Source organism: Bubalus kerabau, chromosome 11 (genome assembly GCF_029407905.1).
Source record: "Bubalus kerabau isolate K-KA32 ecotype Philippines breed swamp buffalo chromosome 11, PCC_UOA_SB_1v2, whole genome shotgun sequence".
Classification (NCBI taxonomy): domain Eukaryota; kingdom Metazoa; phylum Chordata; class Mammalia; order Artiodactyla; family Bovidae; genus Bubalus; species Bubalus kerabau.
In genome coordinates this window covers 6,456,588-6,479,952 of record NC_073634.1, presented here as the reverse complement: position 1 = coordinate 6,479,952, position 23,365 = coordinate 6,456,588, and the positions used below count along the sequence as shown (strand labels likewise).

Below are 23,365 nucleotides of genomic sequence, written 5' to 3'. Positions count from 1 at the left end.
TTGACTCTAAGATCACCTTTGGGGGAGGGAGAGGTGTCCCTACAAGTGAGCAGTCCCTCCGGACTAGCCTGATTGGGTCCCGTCTCAGAAAGCTCAGAGAGCTGGTCCTTGCAAAGCAACTGCCGCTGCTGCCACCCCAGACCCAAGTCAGGACACCCACTCATGGGGAAAAGTCAGTGTTGCCAGGATTTTATCAAGTCATACTGGGCAAGCTCACTTCTGCCTTTCACCCCTTCCTCCCTCTACTCCTGTCCTCTTCCCCATTTCTCCCCTAGCCAGCCTGGCCTCCTTGCTCTCTTCCCTTACAGATGCCTCTGTAACACAGGCGGGGCACCAGGAGCAATACAGCATGGCTGAGGTTCCCAGTTTTTTTGCACATTATCATTGCCTGGGGAGCTCTCAAAACTCCCAATGTCCAGACTGAGAGAGAAAAAAAAAAAAACACAACTCCCAGTGTCCAGACTTCATCCTTTATGGATTAAATCAGAATGTCTGTGTTTGGAGCCAGACATCAGTATTCTTAATGAGGAACTCGGTTTTGAATCCCGGCTTCATTAGTTCTAGCATGGCTTTGGGCAAGTTATTTAGCCTTAAATGGAGATAATAGCAGCATCTATCTCATAAGATTGTAGCAACGATGAAATGAGCTAATACCTATGAAGAACTCAGAACAGTGCCTAACATTTAAGGTATGTACTAACTACTATCATTACTAGCTGTGCCCTAAATGAAACTAGTGACTACAGAGAAAAATCCTTTACTAACTCAAGAACTCAGGGATGAGAATCAGTATACTCATTGCCCTAATTGTGAAAGAGAAAAGATTGAGCTATCAGTTACCAAGAACCTCCTTGGTGCAAAGCATGCATTATTTATCTTAATTTTTACAAGAATCTCTCAAGACCAGTATTATAATTATTTATCAGACTAATAACCAAAGGCTCAAAGAGACAGTCAGGTTAATCTAATGATGGAACTGGTACTTACAACCATATTTCTCACTCCAAACTCAGGCTCCTCTGAATCCTCTTTTCAGCTGGCTCTTGACCCATGGTCTTCTATGTTTGCCTTTGCATCGCCCAATTTTAGCAAAAATCCTGCTAAGATAGTTTATCCAGGATCCCTCATTCTCCACATCTGAGAAAAATTCCTCATACCCAACTGTCCCCAGGTGATGTCTGATCACCTCAACCTACTTTCAGCAAGAATCCTGTCAGATAGGTTTAGCCAGAAACCCCTTTGATCCCTGATGTTTCTTCTCAGTAATCTTCCATCCAGCAGCCCTCCACCCTGCTCCTTGGGTGCACCCACTTGTTCATGTTTATTAATAACTGATTCCACTTCCATACTGAGGTCTCTTTTCCCTTCTTGCAATAGTCCCTGAATAGAACCTTGTTTTTTTTAACCATTTGACTGTCCATCTCTGGTTTTGCTTTGACAACCAATAGACACACACATGTGCATGCATACACAAACACACACACAACAGAGCTCTGGAGAGTCCCCTCAGGAGCTCCTGCCAGCCGGACTAAGGAGCTCTCCTTGGTAAGGAATATGGAAACAGTTCCAATTCTCGAACAGTAGCAGTTACAACTCACTATTGACTCGTTCACACTCGTGCCTGTCAACAGCACCCACCACGATCTGTTGTGGCCACGCTGGTCTTGGGAGTCTCGGCCACCAGCCTCCGGATCTGGGCCAATGTGCTGCCAGCTTCCTCCATCTCCCTCCAGATGAGAAACACATCTTCTCTGACCCCAGCTCCTGAAAGGGAAACACGTGTGAGCAAGTGACTGCAGGAGGCTCCAGAACCCTCTGATGGTCTGAGCAGGCCTGGCACACCCTGGTCAAGTTTCTAGAATATTTCTGAACATCAAATTCCATTTTTCCCACTAATTCTTTCTGAGATTCCAGAAGTGAAATCCCTAAGAAAATGCTGTCATCTCAAGAAATCATAAATGCAGACTTTAGGATGCAATAAGTCCTCATAAAGGAAATATTTGTAGCAGCCAGTATATTTTAAGATGAGTTTATTGATAACACTCAAATAAAATAAAGAGTAAAAATATTCAAAAAGCATCCAATGAAAGCCAGAGTTATCACTGTGGGCCAGGGAAACTCAACCGTCTATGAAAGCAATACCCTCACCTTTCTTGACCAAGCTGAAACTTTCTGCTCCTCTGAAACCACCTTCACAACTTGGTATTTTTCCCTAATGTGCTAACAATTCTTTGGCCTCATTTTCTGGAACTCTGCTGTCTCAGTTAAGGTTTTGGTCTGGCTGTGTGTCTTTTTTTTAATGATATGGCTAAATTAAATATAGGTATTTATATCATTGTAGCAATCAATCATTCAGTCAACCTAAGTTCATCCCATGGGTAAGAGGTCCAAGGCTGGGACAGAAGGTCTGCCTCCACTAAGATCCTGGCTCTAACATGTGAGTAGTTTGAGAGGTTAAGGATGGTGTAGGAGCAAGAGGGAGATGGGTATGACTATAAAAGTGCAACACGAGGGAACCTGTGGCTGCATATTGACAGCATCAATATCAATATGCTGGTGGTGATATCATCCTATAGTTTTGCAAGATGCCACAAAGAGCAGGTGGGTGGGACTTGCCCGGTGGTCCAGTGGTTTAGACCTCACCTTCCAATACAGTGAGTGTGGGTTCGATTTTGGGGAGTTAAGATCTCACATGCCTTGGCATCAAAACACCAAAATGTAAAACAAAGGCAATACTATAACAAATTCAATAAAAACTTTAAAAATGGTCCACATTTTAAGAAATGTATTTAAAAAAAAGAGCATGTGGGCATTTCTTACAGCTATAGTTCTTTCTACCTACAGTTCTCTCCACCTTGTCTGCTGTGGATACGAGGTCAGTGGCAACTCCAACCACACTTAGCAGATGCCACTCACCCATTTTCAGTGGCATCTGTGGGCCCAGCCACCACCTGGCACCACTTAAGGCATCGTGGGGGCTACGGGGGAGTCTCTGCTTTGGGATGCTTCTAAAAGGTTGTGTAGATAAGAATTTAGCAGATGTATTCTCTAGTTTTAAAGATTCCATTTCATAAAAGTTTATCCCCCACCCAAAAAAAATGTACACAACAAATCTATTTCACAGACTGTATGCAGTTGGCTCAGAGAACACTGATGCTTTTACTTAAAACTGAGTCCCAATTCTCTAATGATAAATACCTTTTCAGAGTACCTGCTATGTGCCTGGCATTGTGCTTAGGGCTTTCTAAACATTTTCTCATCTCTCTTCACCACAACTCTGCAGGCAAATTCTACTCCTGTTTCTGTTTCTCGGCTGTGTAAATGGAGGCAGAGCTAGTTGTCCCAGCTCATACCAAGGTCAAAAGTGGTAGAGCAAAGTATCAAATCCAAGTTGGTGTGACTGTACCAACTCAGCACCCTGACTAGTTGTCCTGGAAAAGGGATGACTGGTTTATAGAGGCCCCTGCAGCCCCTCCCCCAGCAGATGCTGATGGCATCCCATTTTACAGTCCACAGATGCCCGAGATCCACAATCACAGAGAACGAGGGACCACCATCAGGTCTAGGAGATGACATAGGAGATTTATCCACCCCCAAAGGACTGACCCTAAACCACCAGGACAGACCGGGGCAGACCACAGTCAACGTTCCTGACTCTTAAAATGTAGTCCAGAAGGGCATGGTGAAGTTGAGGGACACCAGAGCTTTGCCCTCCTGAAAGACTGAGCGAGTGAGACAGTATTAATAGCCATATTCATTAAGAAGCAAGTGACGATCCCTGACAGAGATGGATAGCTACCAGTGATCTGCAGCCATCAACAGCCCCAGGAGTGAAATGTGATGAGTGCCCAGCTCCACGCTGGGAACTCCAAAAATATCGCAGGCTGCTGCCAATTGCAAACCTGGAGCCCACAGGACTTTCTGACCCTGTGACAGCAAAACTGACTTCCAGCTGCTTGCTTCAGCCTAGACGTGTTAAGTAGCAGACTTCTCTCATTAAAAGTCTCAAATGAGTCAAGGCTTTCCATTTTCCCCAGGTTTGTCAATGATATGTCAAGAAGTGGACCACTCCTTCAGCATCAAAGGAAAAGCTTCCAAGGAAATACAGTGGCCACTCACTGATCCAAGGACAGGAAAGTGTGTTTAAGGGGCAGCAGTGAGCTGGGATGTGCTCCCCTGACCAAGGAGTCACTAAACTATCACTCCACTGGTTTAGTCGTTAAAATTAGGCAGCTACACATTCCAACACTGGGGATCGGGACACAAAACAACTCAAAACGACCCACCTAGGGCCTCCCTAGTGGTTCAGTGATAAAGAATCCGCCCACCAATGAGGAAGACACGGTTCAATCCCTGATCCAGGAAGATTTCACATGCTGGGGAGCAACTAAGCCTGTGCACCTTAACTACTCTGTGCTCCAGAGCCTGGGAGCGCCAACCACTGAGCCCACATGCCACAGCTACTGAAGCCCATGAGCCCTAGAGCCCTGTGCTCTGCAACAAAGACGAGCCACTGAAATGAGAAGCCTGAGCATGGAAACTAAAGAGTAGTCCCCGCTCACCACAACTAGAAAAAAGCCAGAGCAGTAACAAAGACCCAGCACAGCCAAAAATAAAATAAACAAATAGAATTATATGGCAACCCACTCCAGTACTCTTGCCTGGAAAATCCCATGGACGGAGGAGCCTGGTGGGCTGCAGTCCATGGGGTCGCTAAGGGTCGGACTCGACTAAGCGACTTCACTTTCACTTTTCACTTTCATGCACTGGAGAAGGAAATGGCAACCCACCCCAGTGTTCTTGTTTGGAGAATCCCAGGGACGAGGGAGCCTGGTGGGCTGCCGTCTATGGGGTCGCACAGAGTTGGACACGACAGAAGTGACTTGGCAGCAGTAGCACCCATTTAACTATGTTTGCTTTAAAAACAAACAGAATGAAACAAAACCACCTAGTAGACAAGAAAAAAACACAGGCAATAAAAAGCTTAACTTAGAAGGTAGAGGCGGTTTTTTATGACTTTTAAAAAATATTTATTTGGCTGTGCTGGGTCTTAGTTGCAGCATGTGGGATCTAGTTCCCTGACGAGGGATCAATGAACCCAGGACCCCTGCACTGGGAAGTCAGAGTCTTAGCCCACTGGACCACCAGGGAAGTTCCCAGAAGGTAGAGGTTTTATTTCAAGTTATCCTACAGGCAGTCAGAAAGGGCTATCATTTTTATCTGGGTCACTTCTAAGGAACTTAGCTGGAAAATCAAAACAACTGCAGCCAAAGAGACAGCCCTGCTGAAAATAGAAGAGTGTGGGGGATGAGACACAAGAAATTTCAGTATTCAGAAAGCTCTGTGAGTTTGAATTTCTCCAGGTCAAACCAGAGAGGAGATGAAACCACAATGGATTCTGACCATCAAGGTATAAGCCATCTAGAGACCTGTCATGCACAGCAACAGGGTCTGTGCCTTAGAGACACCAAGGTGACCTAAAAGATCCTCCAACCCAAAGGACTCTCTCCCCTCACCAACCCCTGACATCCCCCTAGGCCTTGTGGCAACAACTTGAAGGCTCCCAGAATGCTGACACCAGTTGCAGCTAGGGTCACATCAAGCTGCTGTTTGTCATTTGTAGCCGGTACAGACTTTTCAGACTGGCTAGTTCAACATATGAGTGAGACTCGGGTCAGGTATGTTTTGACGTATCAGGGGAAGAGCCCACAGAGTACCTGCCACCAAACACCATCTCCCTGTTAAACTTCCTTGTCTCACCTGCAGCATAAAGTCCAGTTGTCAGAGTCCAATTCATTAATCTTTTAAAATTTAATTAATTAAATAATTTTTGACTGTGTTAGGTCCTCGTTGCTGCATGCAGGCTTTCTCTAGTTGCAGTGTGCGGGCTTCTCATTGCAGTAGCTTCTCCAGTTGCAGAGCACAGGCTCAGTAACTGTGGCACATGGGCTTAGTTGTTCCATGGCATATGGAATCTTCCTGGACCAAGGATTGAACCCGTGTCCCCTGCATTGGCAGGTGGACTCTTAACTACTGGACACCAGGGAAGTCCCCATTATTCTATTCAGTTGGCAAATATTCATTGAGCACTTAGTATACATGGTGAGTGGACACTGTCAAGTGAACAGGGCCCTGCTCCCTGAGCTGGCATTTAAACCCAGGGGTCAAGGCCCCCCAGGACGGATGTCCCTTCTAATAGTTTGCCACCATGAACCTGGCCAGAGCACTGTCCTCCCAGCCCTCCAGGGCCCCTGCATCTGCCTGTGCTCCCAATCGGGGGCTCATAGCCCACCACCGCACTTACCCAACCCCACCCTTCAGTCAAGGCACCGGCCTGATTCCATCATCAAGCTTCACCCAGCCTCTCCGTGAAACAGCCATCTGCCTTCTGCCCCTTCTTAATTCCCATGAAATGAACCAGCCACAACCACAGCTCTCAGTGCTTTTGTGCCAGGACACACTCTCAGGCTACACGCCATTAGACAGGCTGGCGCCATATGCAATTCCTGGCTGCCTGGCATGTCAACCTCCAATTCCAAAGAGCACAAAGAAGCATTGGGCAGAGATAGTGAATTAGTGTATCCAGACCTTGAATCCAGGAGACCTAAAATTCCAAGAGACCTAAAATTATAATATGGATCTGATAAAAGGGGACATATTACATCCATACAGGGATTGAAAGAGGTGAAATTGGTAGTTTTTGTTATAATGGAAAAATTCGCAGTTCTTTGTGTTAAATTACATATTAAGATATTTTGCTCAGTCTCGCCCTGTGGAAATTAACCACTAATTCAGTTCAGTTCAGTTGCTCAGTCATGTCCGACTCTTTGTGACCCCGTGAACCGCAGCACACCAGGCCTCCCTGTCCATCACCACCTCCCGGAGTCCATCCAAACTCGTCAATTTAAGTCAATACTTCACAAACACAAGGCTTTATTTTTAGTAAGCAGCTGCTAACAACACAGCTCACCACACAGCACTGTGTCCAGGGCCATCCTGGGGCCGAGAGCTGTGACCTACAGCTTTTCTATGGTATCAGCCTGCAGAGTTGGATTACGGGTTCTGTTTGCAAGGGCATAATGTCTCTTCTGTCTTTATATCCTCCAAGGCACTCAGCACAGGATCCAGAGTTTCCAGTAAGAATTCCTATCCTTCCTCCTTTTATTTTTTATGAAGAAACAATGACCAAGTACCTAATATGTTTTTTCCTCAAGGAATTGCACTGTCTCATAACTGATAGCCCCTAATCATGCAAGAAACTCTTCTGAATGGTATATAACAGACTGATATCATTTGAGCATATGGCTGTGCCCTAGGTGTGCTGGATATTGACAGTGACATGCCCTAAAGCAGTAAGTTGTTTACTTTTAGATCTTCATGCCACAGCAAGGGAAGGTTCACCTCTCCCTCCAATATCTGAAATATTAGCAATACCAGGGGCAGGAGAAGAAAGGTGATTAATAGACTGTGAGCTCATTAGTTTGTGGCCCTTTCCCCATGGCCAGGACTCTTGGGGGAGGAACTGGCCCCCCCGGGTGGAAATTCGGCTGACTGCCTGAGCCCTAAATCCCTACTCATTTTAAGGATATAAAAAAGCTGAAGATGACTCTCAAAGGCTGAACTTTCAGGAAAACATGGCACATCTCTTTTCAGAAAGTGATGAATCATTTAAAAATAATAATAAACAATGAGGTGATTAAAATTCCAAGAGACCTAAAATTATAATATGGATCTGATAAAAGAGGACATATTATATCCATAAAGGGATTGAAAGTGGTGAAATTGGTAGTTTTTGTTATAATGGAAAAATTCACAGTTCCTTGTGTTAAATTACATATTAAGATATTTTCCTCAGTCTTGCCCTATGGAAAGTAACCACTAATTCAGTTTAGTTCAGTTGCTCAGTCGTGTCCGACTCTTTGTGACCCCATGAACTGCAGCACGCCAGGCCTCCCTGTCCATCACCAACTCCCGGAGTTCACCCTAACTCATGTCCATTGAGTCGGTGGTACCATCCAACCATCTCATCCTCCATCGTCCCCTTCTCCTCCTGCCCCCAATGTTTCCCAGCATCAGGGTCTTTTCCAATGAGTCAGCTCTTTGCATCAGGTGGCCAAAGTATTGGAGTTTCAGCTTCAACATCAGTCCTTCCAATGAACACCCAGGACTGATCTCCTTTATGTTAATTTAAAGCAAATAGACTCATTTCACCATGTTGATAAACATCTAACATTTTCATGGAACAATGAATATATGTGTTTCACAATCAACACAATGTCTTAAAAGCAATTTCAAATCTCAAGTGTGGGTAAATCTTAACAGTTGGCTATGGTTTCATCTCCTGGGGTCTCTTTCTTCTAAGTGGAACACTATAAAATGCAAATGGAATGCAGTCTAATTGTCCAATATTCACATAGAAAATATGAATATAAATCATCATTCTTCTTCCCATGGTAGAAAGCAAGCAATAAAGGGGTTCCCTGTGGAAAATTCTTCAAGAGATGGGAATACCAGACTACCTGACCTGCCTCTTGGGAAATCTGTATGCAGGTCAGGAAGCAACAGTTAGAACTGGACATGGAACAACAGACTGGTTCCAAATAGGAAAAGGAGTACGTCAAGGCTGTATATTGTTACCCTACTTATATGCAGAGTACATCATGAGAAACGCTGGGCTGGAGGAAGCACAAGCTGGAATCAAGATTGCCGGGAGAAATATCAATAACCTCAGGTATGCAGATGACACCACCCTTATGGCAGAAAGTGAAGAGGAACTAAAGAGCCTCTTGATGAAAGTGAAAGAGGAGAGTGAAAAAGTTGGCTTAAAGCTCAACATTTAGGAAACTAAAATCATGGCCTCCGGTCCCATCACTTCATGGCAAATAGATGGGGAAACAATGGAAACAATGACAGACTTTATTTTCTTGGGCTCCAAAATCACAGCAGATGGTGACTGCAGCCATGAAATTAAAAGACGCTTGTTCCTTAGAAGAAAAGCTGTAACAAATCTAGACATTATATAGTATATTAAAAAATGGAGACATTACTTTACCAACAAAGGTCCATCTAGTCAAAGCTATGGTTTTTCCAGTAGTCATATATGGATGTGAGAGTTGAACCGTAAAGAAAGCTGAGCACTGAAGAATTGATGCTTTTAAACTATGGTGTTGGAGAAGACTCTTGAGCGTCCCTTGGACTGTAAGGAGATCAAATCAGTCAATCCTAAAGGAGATCAGTCCTGAATATTCATTGGAAGGACTGATACTGAAAGCTGAAACTCCAATACTTTGGCCACCTGATGTGAACTGACTCATTGGAAAAGACCCTGATGCTGGGAGAGATTAAAGGCAGGAAGAGAAAGGGATGACAGAGGATGAGATGGTTGGATGGCATCACCGACTCGATGGACATGAATTTGAACAAACTCTGGGAGTTGCTGATGGACAGGGAAGCCTGGCATGCTGTAGTCCATGGGGTGGCAAAGAGCTGGACACGACTGAGTGAACTGAACTGAACTGAGACCTTCCCATATATCAGGTGAAGATGTATCTTAAGGGAAGAAGAAGATTGAGTGTAGGTGGGCAATTCTTAAACCTTAAACTGAGATCCTATAGTTATCATGGGAAATTAAATTACCAAGTGGAAGCCAAATTGATATCCTAAGACTTTGGGGTTCCCTGAATAGGAACTTTGTCTTCTATTCCTTTTGAATTTCCTCCTCACCCCTATTGAGACTCCAAAGCACACACAAGGCATTTAATAAGTGCTTAATTAACCAGAGGACTGTCTCAGAGTAGTATTAATAAGAAATCCAAGGCAAGCCATTAGGAGGAGCAGGACTTTGGAGATAATTAAAGTCTCAGCCTCATAATCTGTAATGTGGCAATAGTTTTGGAAGTGCAGCTGCTCCGGCTCCATCTATTGAATTAAACTGAGTTCTCGGGGAGCAAGAAGGAGACCTCTGAGAGAACTGCTCTCAGTAAACCATAAACAGGCACCAGTCGGTGCTTCTAAATTAAATTACCGCTTAGAAACAAAGAAGTGATGCCAAGTCTGAGTGATGGGCCTGCAAAATTTAAATACCTAATTCAAGATCACAATGTCTTCCAAGGATAAGGACTTGGTTGCTTTTTCTCCTTAAGCCAGACAGGCAGAACATACCTTAAAATAAGTAAATTTTGGTTTTGTAAAACCTAGTTTCTTTCATGCATTTTTCCTTCACCAACACACAAAAAAGTTTAGTTTCTGAAGGTAGAATCAGCCAAATTTTTACAGCCACACCATTTCTGGACTTCAGAACAATACTGTGGAGCAGAACAGATTTCCTAACACCATTTTGCCAGGCGTATTGGACACAAAAACTCTCTCAGAAAATCATCATCTTTTCCTATTACCCGAAATTCACTCCTTTTCTTTTTTTTTTTTAACCCCCCACCTTTTTTTTTTCCCCCACACTATATAGCATCTTAGTTCTACAACCAGGGATTGAACCCACGCCCCCTTCAGTGGCAGCTCAGCATCTTAACCACCGGACTGCAATGGAATTTCCTTTTTTCCCATATTTTTAAAATTGAGACACAGTTATGATATACAGTAAGTCTTTGTTGTTTATTTATTTTACATATAGTCATGTGTATCTGCTAATCCCAAACTCCTTATTTATCCCTCCCCTACCCTTTCCCTCTTGGTAATCACAAATTTGTTTTCAATGTCTATGAGTCTATTTGTTTTATAAGCAAGTTCATTTGTATCTCTTTTTAGATTCCATATATAAGTGATATCATATGACACTTGTCTTTCTCTGACTTCACTAAGTATGATAGTCTCTATATCCGTGCATATAAAGTCAACTAATACCTGACAAAGGAGCCAAGAATCCTCGATAGAAAAATTATAGTCTCTTCAAAAAATGGTGTTGGGAAAACTGAATATTCACACGTAGAAGAATGAAACTGGACCTCTATCTTATGCCACTCTTCAGATCAACTCTAAACGGATTAAAGGCTTAAACTTAAGTAATTTAAACATTTTGAAACTGTAAAACTACTAGGAGAAAACACAGGGGAAAAGCCCCTTGATACAGGTTTTGGCAACAATTTTTGGGGGTAGGACACCAACACAGCAAGCAACAAAAGCAAAAATAAATAAGTGGGGCTATATCAAACTAAAAATTGTCTCCACAGAGAAAGAAACTATCAGTAAAACAAAAGGCAACCTACAGAATGGAAGTATAATAGATACTTACCAACCTTTTATCTTAGGAGGAGTTAACACAGAAAATGTAAAGGAACTCAAACTACTTATTAGCAAAAGCACAAACAACCCAATTAAAATGGGCAAACGACTTGAATAGATATTTTTCCAGAGAAGACATACAAACGGTCAACACATACATGAAAAGGTGCTCAACATCACTAATTATCAGGGAAAAACAAATCAATACAAGACATCAGCACAAACCTGTTAGAATGGCTATTATAAAAAGGTAACAGTGTTGGTGAGAATGTAGAGAAAAGGCAACGTTTGTGCACTGTTGCTGGGAAATGTAAACTTGTGAAGCCACTACAAAAAACAGGATGGAGGTTCCTCAAGAAACTGAAAATAGAAGTATCATATGATCCAGCAATCCCACTTCTGGGTATATAACCAGACAAAATGAAATTACTGTCTTAAAATGACATCTGTACTCCCATGTTCATAGCAGCATTATTTATAACCGTCATAACATGGAAATAACCTAATTATCCACTGACAGATGAATGAATTTAGAAAATGTGATTTTATATTTTACTTTTTACGGGTATAAAAATTTAAAACATCTATCTATGCAATATTAATCAGTCATGAGATAGAAGGAACCCTGAGGGCAGCTAAGTGAAATAAATTAGAAAGACAAAATGCTATTATGATCTCACTTATATGTAAAAACAAAAAAAGCCAAAGTTGTAGAAGAGGAAGTAGAATGGTTGTTGTCAGCGGCTGGGGTGAGAGAAATGGAGAGAAATTGGTCAAAGGGTACAAATTTCTAGTTATTAGATGAGTAAATCCTGGAGATCTAATGTACAGTGTGGTGACTATATTTAACAATACTGTATTATACATTTGAAGGTTGCTAAGAGGATATTTAATGCTCTCAAAACACAAAAAATGTAATTATGTGAGGTGATAGATGCTTTAACTAAGCTTATTGTGATAATCATTTCACAATATATGTGTATCACACCATCATACTGTACATCTTAAACTTTTACAATACTATATGTCAGTTGTATCTCAATAAAGCTTGGTGGAATAAAAGAAACTCCTAGGCAACCAGGCCAAAAGACAAGTCACTTATGAAAGAAAAAAAATTAAGCTGGCCTTGGAGTTCTTCTCGGCAGCATGATCTATGAGAAGATACTGTAGCACAATCCGTAACACACAGAAGACAAACAAAATGTGAGCCAGAACTTTCCATCCAGCCAAGATGTCTTAAGTATAAAGAGGTAGAAAAGAACATTTGGAAACATTGGGGATATTTTTTCTCTGATTCCCTCCTTGGAGAAACTATTAGAAGATAAACTTTAGCCAACCAAGGGATGGCTTGGGAAACCAAAGCAGATGGACTGCAAGTCAGAACTAAATGTACTTAATAGAAGAATTAAAACAAACATGAGAATTGGAATGACAGAAGTAAAGGTAAACAAATTCAGTCTTTAAGTTGCTTACTTGGGGGTAATAACAGTAGAGTAACCCACAGGATGATGGTTATGACAATAACAAGTTATAAATTATTGACTGGTTAACTATGTGCCAGGTACTGCTTAAAACACTGTGTGTGCGTGTATATATACACACAGTGTTTTATACAGTGTACACACACACACACACACACACACACACACATATATAAATATATTCCTAACAACCCATAAGGTGAACATCATCGTGCGTGCTGCATGCTCAGTCACTTCAGTCATGTCTGACTCTGTGCAACCCCATGGACTGTAGCCCACCAGGCTCCTCTGCCCGTGGGATTCTCCAGGCAAGGATACTGGAGTGGGTTGCCATGCCCTCCTCCAGGGGGTCTTCCCAGGGATTGAACCCAAGTCTCTTATGCCTCCGCAATGGCAGGTGGCTTCTTTGCCACTAGTGCCATGAGGACAGCCCCAAACATCATCATCTCCATTCATAAATAAGAAAGCCAAAGATCAGATTAGTTAAGTACCTTAACTAAGATCACACAGCTAAGCGATAAATCCAAACCTAGGTCTGGCTCCAAAGCCTGGGCCTTTAATTTTACTGCATTTGAGTTCCCTGAACATAGTACAACACTTTATTTCTCTCCGCCTCCTCATCATTTAACACAAATAATATAATATACAGCAATATGCTCCTCAGGTGGCACAAGGGTAAAGAATCCACCTGCCAATGCAGGAGATGCAAAAGATGCGGTTTGATCCCTGGGTCTGGAAGATCCCCTGGAGAAGGAAATGGCAACCCACTCCAGTATTCTTGCCTGGAGAATCCCATGGACAGAGGAGCCTGGTGGGCTACAGTCCATAGGGTCATAAAGAGTTGGACATGACTGAGCAACTGAGCACATGGCACATAAACAGTAATATAATATAGTATAATATAATAATAATTTATTAGTCCCATTTTATAGATGAGAAAAGGAAGCAGAAAGGTTAAATAACTTTCCCAAAGTTACACAGCTGCTTAAGTGATGATGCAGCTAGAGTGGCTCTAGAGCAAAACAATCCAATACTAATTCAATAGGTGAACCACATATATAATTTCTAATTTTCTAGCAGCCACAATTAAGTTAGAAAGAACTTAATTTTATCAATAATATTTGATGCAATGCATATTTTTATGTTATCAGTTTGACATTTAATCTATATTAAATAGATTTTGTGATAATTCACATTTTTTTCATGTGGTAATTTGCATTTTTCCCCACTCAGTCTTTGAGATTCTAGGTGCATTTTTCACTTACAGTGCATTACCTTTTTTTTTTTTGCCACTCGGTGCAGTTTGTGGGATTTCAGTTCCTGGAGCAGAGATTGAACTGGGCCCCCCAGCAGTGAAAGTGCGGAATCCTAATCACTGAACCACCAGGGGATTCCTTACAACGCATCTCAAATTGGATTCACACTTCAATGCTCACTAGCCACATGTGGTTGGCGGCTCCCATACTGAACAGAGCAGATCCAGACCTATATGTGTCACCAATTTAATAGCATGCCAACTCTCCGTTTTCCATTCTCCAACACTGATTCCTGAAGTGTTATTTTATAGAATAAAAAATAGCAACTGGATATATTATCTTCCTTCAGAGAAAGCCCATCCTGGGGTTAAGGTTTCACCTCTATAAAAGGTCATATTTATGCTTATCATTCAGTTCAGTTCAGTCACTCAGCTGTGTCCAACTCTTTGCTACACAAAGACTGCAGCATGCCAGGCTTCCCTGTCCATCACCAACTCCCAGAGTTGGCTCAAACTCATGTCCATCGTGTCAGTGATGCCATCCAACCATCTCATTCTCTGTCATCCCCTTCTCCTCCTGCCTTCAATCTTTCCCAGCATCAGTCTCTTCCAATGAGTCAGTTCTTTGCATCAGGTAGGCAAAGTATTGGAGCTTCAGCGTCAGCATCAGTCCATCCAGTGAATATTCAGGACTCAATTCCTTTAGGATTGACTGATTTGATCTCCTTGCAGTCCAAGGGACTCTTCTCCAACACATGTTCAAAAGTATCAGTTCTTTGGCACTCAGCTTTCTTTATGGTTCAATTCTCACATCCAAACATGACTACTGGAAAAACCATAGCTTTGACTAGACAGACCTTTGTTGGTAAACTAATGGCTCTACTTTTTAATATGCTGTCTAGGTTGGTCATAGCTTTTCTTCCAAGAAGCAAGCGTCTTTTAATTTCACAGCTGCAGTCACCACCTACAGTGATTTTGGAGCCCAGGAAAATAAAGTCTGTCACTGTTTCCATTGTTTCCCCATCTATTTGCCATGAAGTGATGGGACTGGATGCCATGATCTTAGTTTTTTGAATGTTGAGTTTTAAGCCAGCTTTTTCACTTTCATCAAGAGGCTCTTCAGTTCCTCTTTGCTTTCTGCCATAAGGGTGGTGTCATCAGCATATCTGAGATTATTGCTATTTCTCCCAGCAATCTTGATTCCCTCTTTGCTTCATCCAGTCTAGCATCTCACACGATGTACTCTACATGTAAGTTAAATAAGCAAGGTGACAATACACAGCCTTGGCATACTCCTTTCCATGTTCCATGTCCAGTCCTAACTGTTGCTTCTTGACCTGCATACAGCTTTCTCAGGAGGCGGGTAAGGTGGTCTGGTATTTCCATCTCTTTAAGAATTTTCCAGTTTGTTGTGACCCACGCAGTCAATGAAACAGAAGTAGATGTTTTTCTGAAACTCTCTTGCCTTTTCTATGATCTAACAGATGTTGGCAATTTAATCTCTGGTTCCTCTGCCTTTTCTAAATCCAACTTGAACATCTGGAAGTTCTTGGTTCATGTCCTGTTGAAGCCTGGCTTGGAGAATTTTGAGCATTACTTTGCTGGCATATGAGATGAGTGCAATTGTGTGGTAGTTTGAACATTCTTTGGCATTGTCTTTCTTTGGGATTGGAATGAAAACTGACCTTTTCCAGTCCTGTGGCCACTGCTGAGTTTTCCAGATTTGCTGGCATATTGAGTGCAGCACTTTCACAGCATCATCTTTTAGGATTTGAAATAGTTCAACTGAATTCCATCACCTCCACTAGCTTTGTTCATAGTGATGCTTCCTAAGGCCCATTTTACTTCTCATTCCAGGTTGTCTGGCTCTAGGTGAGTGATCACACCATGGTGGTTATCTGGGTCATGAAGATCTTTTTTGTATAGTTCTTCTGTGTATTCCTGCCACCCCTTTTTAATATCTTCTGCTTCTGTTAGGTCCATACTGTTTCCTGTCCTTTATTGTGCCCATCTTTGCATGAAATGTTCCCTTGGTATCTCTAATTTTCTTGAAGAGATCTCTAGTCTTTCCCATTCTATTGTTTTCCTCTATGTGTATTGTTGGATCATATTTTTTATGTTCATCTGTTCTCCCTGTATTTTTCTCTTCCCCATCTCCTTCCTCCACCTTGATGCAGGTATCAGGAACACAGCAAAGTTGCCCCAAAAAAGGCAGAGCAGAAAGAGGAAACAGCCTGCAAGACATTCTGGCTTTTTCTATTGAAGCCTAATCCCATCCCCCACTCCAAGGAGAGGTGCTGGGGTTTACAAAGCAGGTAGCTTTAAGAAGCAATAGGAAGAGAAGCGGTATCCCAGATTAGAAGGAGATTCCCCCTGGCTTGGGGAAGAAGAGAAGAAATCCCCTTATCCTGGGATAAGGTGAGAACTGGCTCTGAGTCTCTGCAGCACCCTGGGCCTTCGTCCCAGGGTGAACGGTGTGGGGGGTAGAGTCTACAAAGGACTCCCACATCCAAAGCCACCATGCACAGGAACAGCAGAGAACTGCTCAGCATGGAGTGACCATAAGACGGGCATAGGGGATATTTATAGGGCAATTTGCAGGAACAGATATCCAACTACTAGAGTCGCCTCCTGATGCCTTAGCACAGCTGAGGATCTCCAAGCTGTGGGAAAAGCTCAGGAGTCATCCCTGGGAATGACTGGGGTTAACTTTCCCCTAATCTGCTGCGATAGTAGGGCACTGGAATCAAACATTAAACTGAATTCTAGAAACCAAAGAAAGTGGCCAGCCTTGGACTTGCACCCTATACACACACACAAAGAGAGAATGGAATATTATTCGACCTTTAAACAGAAGGAAATTCTGACATGCTATTACATGGATGAGCCCTGAGGACATGTGCTAAGTAAAATTAGCCAGTCACAAAATGACACATGCTGTGTGATTCCAATTACCTAGAGCAGTCAGATTCAGAGACAGGAAGCAGAATGGCAAATGTTGGGGGCAGGGCTGTGGAGAGGGAGAAATGGAGAGGTTTTTTTAATGGGTACAGAGTTTCAGTTTTCCAAGAGGGACGAAGTTCTGGAGATGGTTGCACAACACAGTGAAGGTACTTGACACTCCTGAGTTTAGAGAATGTACTTAACACTTTAAAAATGGTTCAGATGATAAATTTTTTTTTGGCTGTGCCACTTGGCATATGAGATCTTAGTTTCCCGACCCGGGATCGAACCCATGCCCGCTGCAGCATGGTGTCTTAACTACTGGACTGTCAGGGAAGTCCTTATGATGATAAATTTTATGTACATTTTACAACAGTTTTTAAAAACTATTATCTTGACTACAGAGGTTTATAGCCTTGATGTAGCGCATGGGATGAGGGGAACTCACGCTCTGGAAACCTCAAAGTCAGAAACAGCAGGACATTTCTTTCAGTTGCCAGTTCGCTTCTCTGAGCACTGCTCCTCCAACCCCGCACTTGACAGTATGTCTTTTCTACGTAACAGAAGGCGGAATTATCTCCAGAGGAGACTAGAGAGGGCCTTGAAGAAGCTCAACTGATAAATGCTTGAGACAGATGATGGAGAGACAGGGAGGGGGAACTGATCAGGGCAAGATTGGAGAACTGCCTCTGAGCCTGAGTGAGGCTGAAAAGCACACATTTTCCAAACCAAAACCATCTCAAGGATTTCTGGGCAGGGTTTTTTTTTTTTTTTTTTTGAGTAGGAGAGGTAGGTTCTGAAATGCTGGCATTTCTAGGACACTGTGATGGATTGAAGGGACAAGATCACATATTTAGGATTTGAGATTCTCTCCCTAGTTCAGAACATGTGATCACTGAGATGGCATTAGAATGGCAGGCCACACCGAGGACCTCATTCTAAGAAAATTGTTTTTATCTGTAATTTGATTTGTATGCTTCAAGGTAATTGGAAAGAGGGTAGTTGTTGAAAATGTAAGCTATGCAGACAGAGACGCTTCCCTTTATAACAAGTTGCCAAGGAACACATAGGCCTGAATTAAACCCCATTTACGGTCACTGGTGTGCCTTGGGGAGCTGGTGACATCTCACATTCTTTACTTTGACTGATTCATTGCCCACTAGGTGTAATCTTATAAATTACTTTCAAAGGCATACATCCTAAATTAATGTTTTTCTTAGATAAGCAACAATTTTGCTTACCAACTGACATTTTCTCAAATCCCCTGGAGATGTCCACCTCACCATGAGAGCAAAGGTGTAAGTGACCCAAAGCAGTGACCCTGATGACCTCAACTGGAACCTCTCCCCTGCTCTGGGGCGACCCAGAATCTGAACTCACAAAGTGTGTGTCAACCCCTGAGCTGCAAATGCAAGTGGCTCCAACGCAGTCCCAGGGCCCTTCTCTCTGGAGCCTCTGCAACACTGTTATGTAAACAGAGGGAACTTGCAAACATGTGTACCCTGCACTTCTTCCCCAGCCCCAAACTACCCCCAAAGAATAGTTCCTGGCTGTTTGAAGCTAGAAATCTTTCTGATGATTATCATAAATGAGCGGGAAGATAGGGGTTGGGATAGGCTTTCTCAGACTTCTAATGCCCTCTGTGCTGGGTCATCTCACATTCCCACAGGAGCTACCTTCCCTGCTCCACTCCTCTCAGTGGTGTTTACTCAGTGTATTTCCAGCTTAGCAATCTCATCAGCTCCCCAAAGAAACTCCCATCTGCTGCTTTCGGAGGAAGCTTCTAGAACTGGATTCCTGAATCACAGTACTATTTCTCACTTATTTCCTGAGCTTGTTCTCAATGCCTATTAAACTCTCTGATCACATCTTTTGAATGAAAGAGGAAGTTCATTCAGCCTCCAGAGTTTCCTATATGCCCTTGGCCCTCACAAGAGGCAGGATCATCCAGCATGTACATCTAGAAGCACTGCCAGCCCTGACGGGGAGGCAGCAGAAAACCCACAAGAAGTGAGGGCATCCTCATTATAGCTTCCAGATAACCCGGGCCAGAGCAGCTCTGCCTGTCCAAGAATGAAGACCGCACTGACACGCCTGGGGCCGTGTCTCTAGAAGTTTCCCAAGCTAGGAAACACATCTCACTGAGGCTACTTCCTCAGGTAAAACACTTATGCCTGGTTGCCAGGCTGCCAAATGCTCCATTAACATCTATGAACTCTGCCCCGTACCACATGAATAATACAAAAGATACGGTTAGTCTCTCTCCCTTGTGCTTTATTTTTCAAGGCCAGGGATCATCTGGAGTTATTAAGACATAAAGTACACACTTCTTTTTGACCCCAGATACCTGGAGGGAGTTTTCCTTTCAGTTTCCTTGAATTCCAAGTAATCACACTGTCACCATCCTTAATGGGAAAGGCAGGAAATTCTACACACTCTGTTCTCTCTGCAAATGCATGGAATCTGAAATAGGAAGAGATTTGCCACATTAGGCTAGTAAGTGCACATGCCTATTCATTCTCCCAAGGCTGTGAATTTGCTCTTCTGTGGTGCTAAGAATCTTCCAAGTGTTCACTGCTTTCCCCTGTACCTTGTCAATTCCTACAAACAAAAGACAGGAAGGCAGAACAGAACAGAGAATTGAGAAGCCATTGGGATTTTAACTGATGACTCTTCTGTTTCATTAGAGGACACTTAGCTCAACCAAATGGTATTTACTGATCCTGGAAAAATGATACCCTGTGCTGAGATTTATTCTTTTGTTCCCAGGGTTCCATCATGTCAACACAGTTTTGATAGCCAAGAAGCTAATGAGGGGCCAGACAGTGCCCATAGTCCTGAGGGCTCAGTGTTGAAATTTGGTGATAACAGGCACCATTGGCTTATCTGATGGGCTGCTGATGGGCTTCAGTCAGCTTTAACTCAGCAAACACACACTGCCCCCAGGACCTGAGCATAAGGACTAATGAAAAGAATTCAGTGTGGGCGAGTTTTTAAGGCCTGACTTCTCTAAGTGAGGTCCTAGGAGCAGCAGCAGCACCTGGGAGCTGGCTAGGGATGCACATTCCTGGGCCCCACCTGGATTCATTGAGTCAGAACTTGCACTTTAACAAGGTCCCTGGGGCAGTTCCATGTAGCTTAAAGCTCAAAAAGCGCCTGTGTACCAATGTTCATGGTGCCCTATTTACCCTAGCCAAGACATGGAAGCAACCTAGGTGTCCATCAATAGATGAATGAATAAAGAAGATGTGGTACATATATACAATGGAATATTATTCAGCCATGGAAAGAATGAAACAATGCCATTCGCAGCACCATGGATGGACCTAGAGGTTATCATATGAAATGAAATAAATCAGAAAGACAAACATTGTATGATACCACTTATAGGCAAAGTATAAAGGGAAAGATACACCCAACTGAATGCAGAGTTCCAAAGAATAGCAAGGAGAGAAAAAAAGACTTCTTAAGTGAACAATGAAGAGAAACAGAGGAAAACAATAGAACTGGAAACACTGGAGATCTCTTCAAGAAATTATCGAGATATCAAGGGAACATTTCATGCAAAGATGGGCACAATAAAGGACAGAAATGGTATGAACCTAACAGAAGCAGAAGATACTAAGAAGAGGTGGCAAGAATACACAAAATTGTACAAAAAAAGGTCTTAATGACCTGGATAACCATGATGGTTTGATCACTCAATGAGAGCCAGACATCCTGGACTGTAAGTCAAGTGGGCCTTAGGAAGCATTGTTGTTGTTTACTCACCAAGTTGTGTCCGATTCTTTGCAACCCCATGGACTGCAGCATGCCAGGCTTCCCTGTCTCCCACCAAATCCCAGACTTTGCCCAAGTTCATGTCCACTGCATTGGTGATGCCATCCAAACATCTAATCCCCTGCCGCCCTCTTCTCCTTCTGCCTTCAATCTTTCCCAACATCGAGATCTTTTCCAGTGAGTCAGCTCTTCACATCAGGTGGCCAAAGTATTAGAGCTTCTACTTCAGCATCAATCCTTCCAGTGAATATTCAAAGTTGATTTCCTTTAGGATTCACTGGTCTGACCTCCTTGCTGCCCAAGGGATTCTCAACAGTCTTCTCCAACACCACAGTTCAAAAGCGACAATTCTTCAGCATTCTGACTTCTTTATGGTCCAGTTCTCACAACCATCAGTTCAGTTCAGTTCAGTTGCTCACTCGTGTCTGATTCTTTGTGACCCCATGGACCACAGCACGCCAGGCTTCCCTGTCCATCGCCAATTCCCGGAGCTTACTCAAATTCATGTCCATTGAGTTGGTGATGCCATCCAACCATCTCATCCTCTGTCATCTTCTTCTCTTCCTGCCTTCAATCTTTTCCAGCATCAGGGTCTTTTCCAATGAATCAGTCCTTCGCATCAGGTGGCCAAAGTATTGGAGTTTCAGCTTCAGCATCAGTCCTTCCAATGAATATTCAGGACTGATCTCCTTTAGGATGGACTGGTTGGATCTCCTTGCAGTTCAAGGGATTCTCGAGACTCTTCTCCAGCACCACAGTTCAAAAGCATCAGTTCTTCAGTACTCAGCTTTCTTTATGGTTCAACTCTCACATCCATATATGACTACTGGGAAAGCCATAGTTTTGACTAGATGGACCTTTGTTGGCAAAATAATGTCTCTGCTTTTTAATATGCTGTCTAGGTTGGTCATAGCTTTTCTTCCAAGGAGCAAGCATCTTTTAATTTCATGGCTGCACTCACCATCTGCTGTGATTTTGGAGCCCAAGAAAATAAAGTCTGTCACTGTTTCCCCATCTGTTTGCCATAAAGTAATGGGACCGGATGCCATGATCTTAATTTCCTGAATGTTGAGTTTCAAGCCAACTTTTTCACTCTCCTCTTTCACTTTCATGAAAAGGCTTTTTAGTTCTTCTTCACTTTCTGCCAAAAGGGTGGTATCATCTGAATATCTGAAGTTATTGCTATTTCTCCCAGCAATCTTGATTCCAGCTTGTGCTTCATCCAGCTCGGCATTTCACATGATGTACTCTGCATATAAGTTAAATAAGCAGGGTGACAAAACTTGACATACTCCTTTCCCCGATTTGGAACCAGTCTGTTGTTCCATGTACAGTTCTAACTGTTGCCTCTTGATCTGTATACAGGTTTCTCAGGAGGCAGGTCAGGTGGCCTGGTATTCCCATCTCTTTAAGAGTTTTCCAGTTTTTTATGATCCCCTTCATGGATCACTGCCTTGTTGTGGCGAAGGGGCTTGTGTAACTTAATGAAGCAATAAGCCATGCTGTGCAGGGCCACCCAAGATGGACGGATCATAGTGGACAGTTCTGACAAAACATGATCCATCTACTGGAGGAGGGAATGGCAAACCACCCCAGTATACCTGCAATGAGAACACCATGAACTGTATAAATAGGAAGGATTAGTACAAACAAAGCTAGTGGAGGTGATGGAATTCCAGGTGAGCTACTTCAAATCCTAACAGATGAAGCTGTGAAAGTGCTGCACTCAATATGCCAGAAAATTTGGAAAACTCGGTAGGGGCCACAGGACTAGAAAAGGTCAGTTTTCATTCTAATCCCAAAGAAGGGCAATGCCAAAGAACGTTCAAACTACTGCACAGTTGCGCTCATCTCACACGCTAGCAAGATAATGCTCAAAATCCTTTAAGCTAGGCTTCAACAGTACACAAATCAAGAACTTCAAGATGTACAAGCTAGATTTAGAAAAAGCAGAGGAATGAGAGATCAAACTGCCAACATCTATTGGATCATAAAAAAACCAAGAGAATTCCAAAAACATCTGCTTCATTGACTATGTTAAAGCCTTTGACCATATGAGTCACAACAAGCTGTGGAAAATTCTTAAAGAGATGGGAATACCAGACCACCTTACCTGCCTCCTGAAAAACCTGTAAGTAGGGCAAGAAGCAACAGTTAGAACTGGACATGGAACAATGGACTGGTCCAAAATTGGAAAAGCAGTACGTCAAGGTTGTATGTAGTTACCTTGCTTATTTAACTTATATGCAGAGCGAACATCATGTGAGATGCCAGACTGGATGAAGCACAAGCTGGAATCAAATTGCCAGGAGAAATATCAACAACCTCAGATATGCAGATGGCATCACCCTAATGGCAGAAAGTGAAGAGGAACTAAAGAGTCTCTTGATGAAGGTGAAAGAGGAGAGTGTAAAACTTGGCTTAAAATTCAACAGTTAAAAAACTAAGATCATGGCATCCAGTCCCATCACTTCATGGCAAATAGATGGGGAAAAAATGGAAACACTGGCAGGTTTTATTTTCTTGGGCTCCAAAGTCACAGCAGATGGTGACTGCAACCATGAAATTAGAAGATACTTGTCCTTGGAAGAAAAACTATGACAAACCCAAACAGTGTATTAAAAAGCAAAGACATCATTTTGCAGACAAAGGTCCATATAGTCAAAGCCAT

The 23,365-nt window shown here is 42.8% G+C and overlaps 1 protein-coding gene across 7 annotated transcripts in view; it reads right to left on the bottom strand.

Moving 5' to 3' along the window:
- The window catches only part of VWA3B (von Willebrand factor A domain containing 3B), a 169,312-nt gene that overhangs the window by 120,433 nt on the left and 25,514 nt on the right, over window positions 1-23,365 (bottom strand). For 6 of the 7 annotated variants that reach the window (XR_008700128.1, XM_055539392.1, XM_055539393.1 and 3 more), the window contains 2 exons: window positions 19,262-19,377; window positions 1,639-1,764 (listed from right to left, as the gene is read on the bottom strand). Coding sequence is in view for 6 of the 7 variants with exons in the window: in XM_055539392.1 (XP_055395367.1) it covers window positions 1,639-1,764; window positions 19,262-19,377 (242 nt within the window). In the remaining variant the exon portion in view is untranslated. The remainder of the gene's footprint in view (window positions 1-1,638; window positions 1,765-19,261; window positions 19,378-23,365) is intronic. The other variant, XM_055539398.1, reaches the window with a different exon arrangement.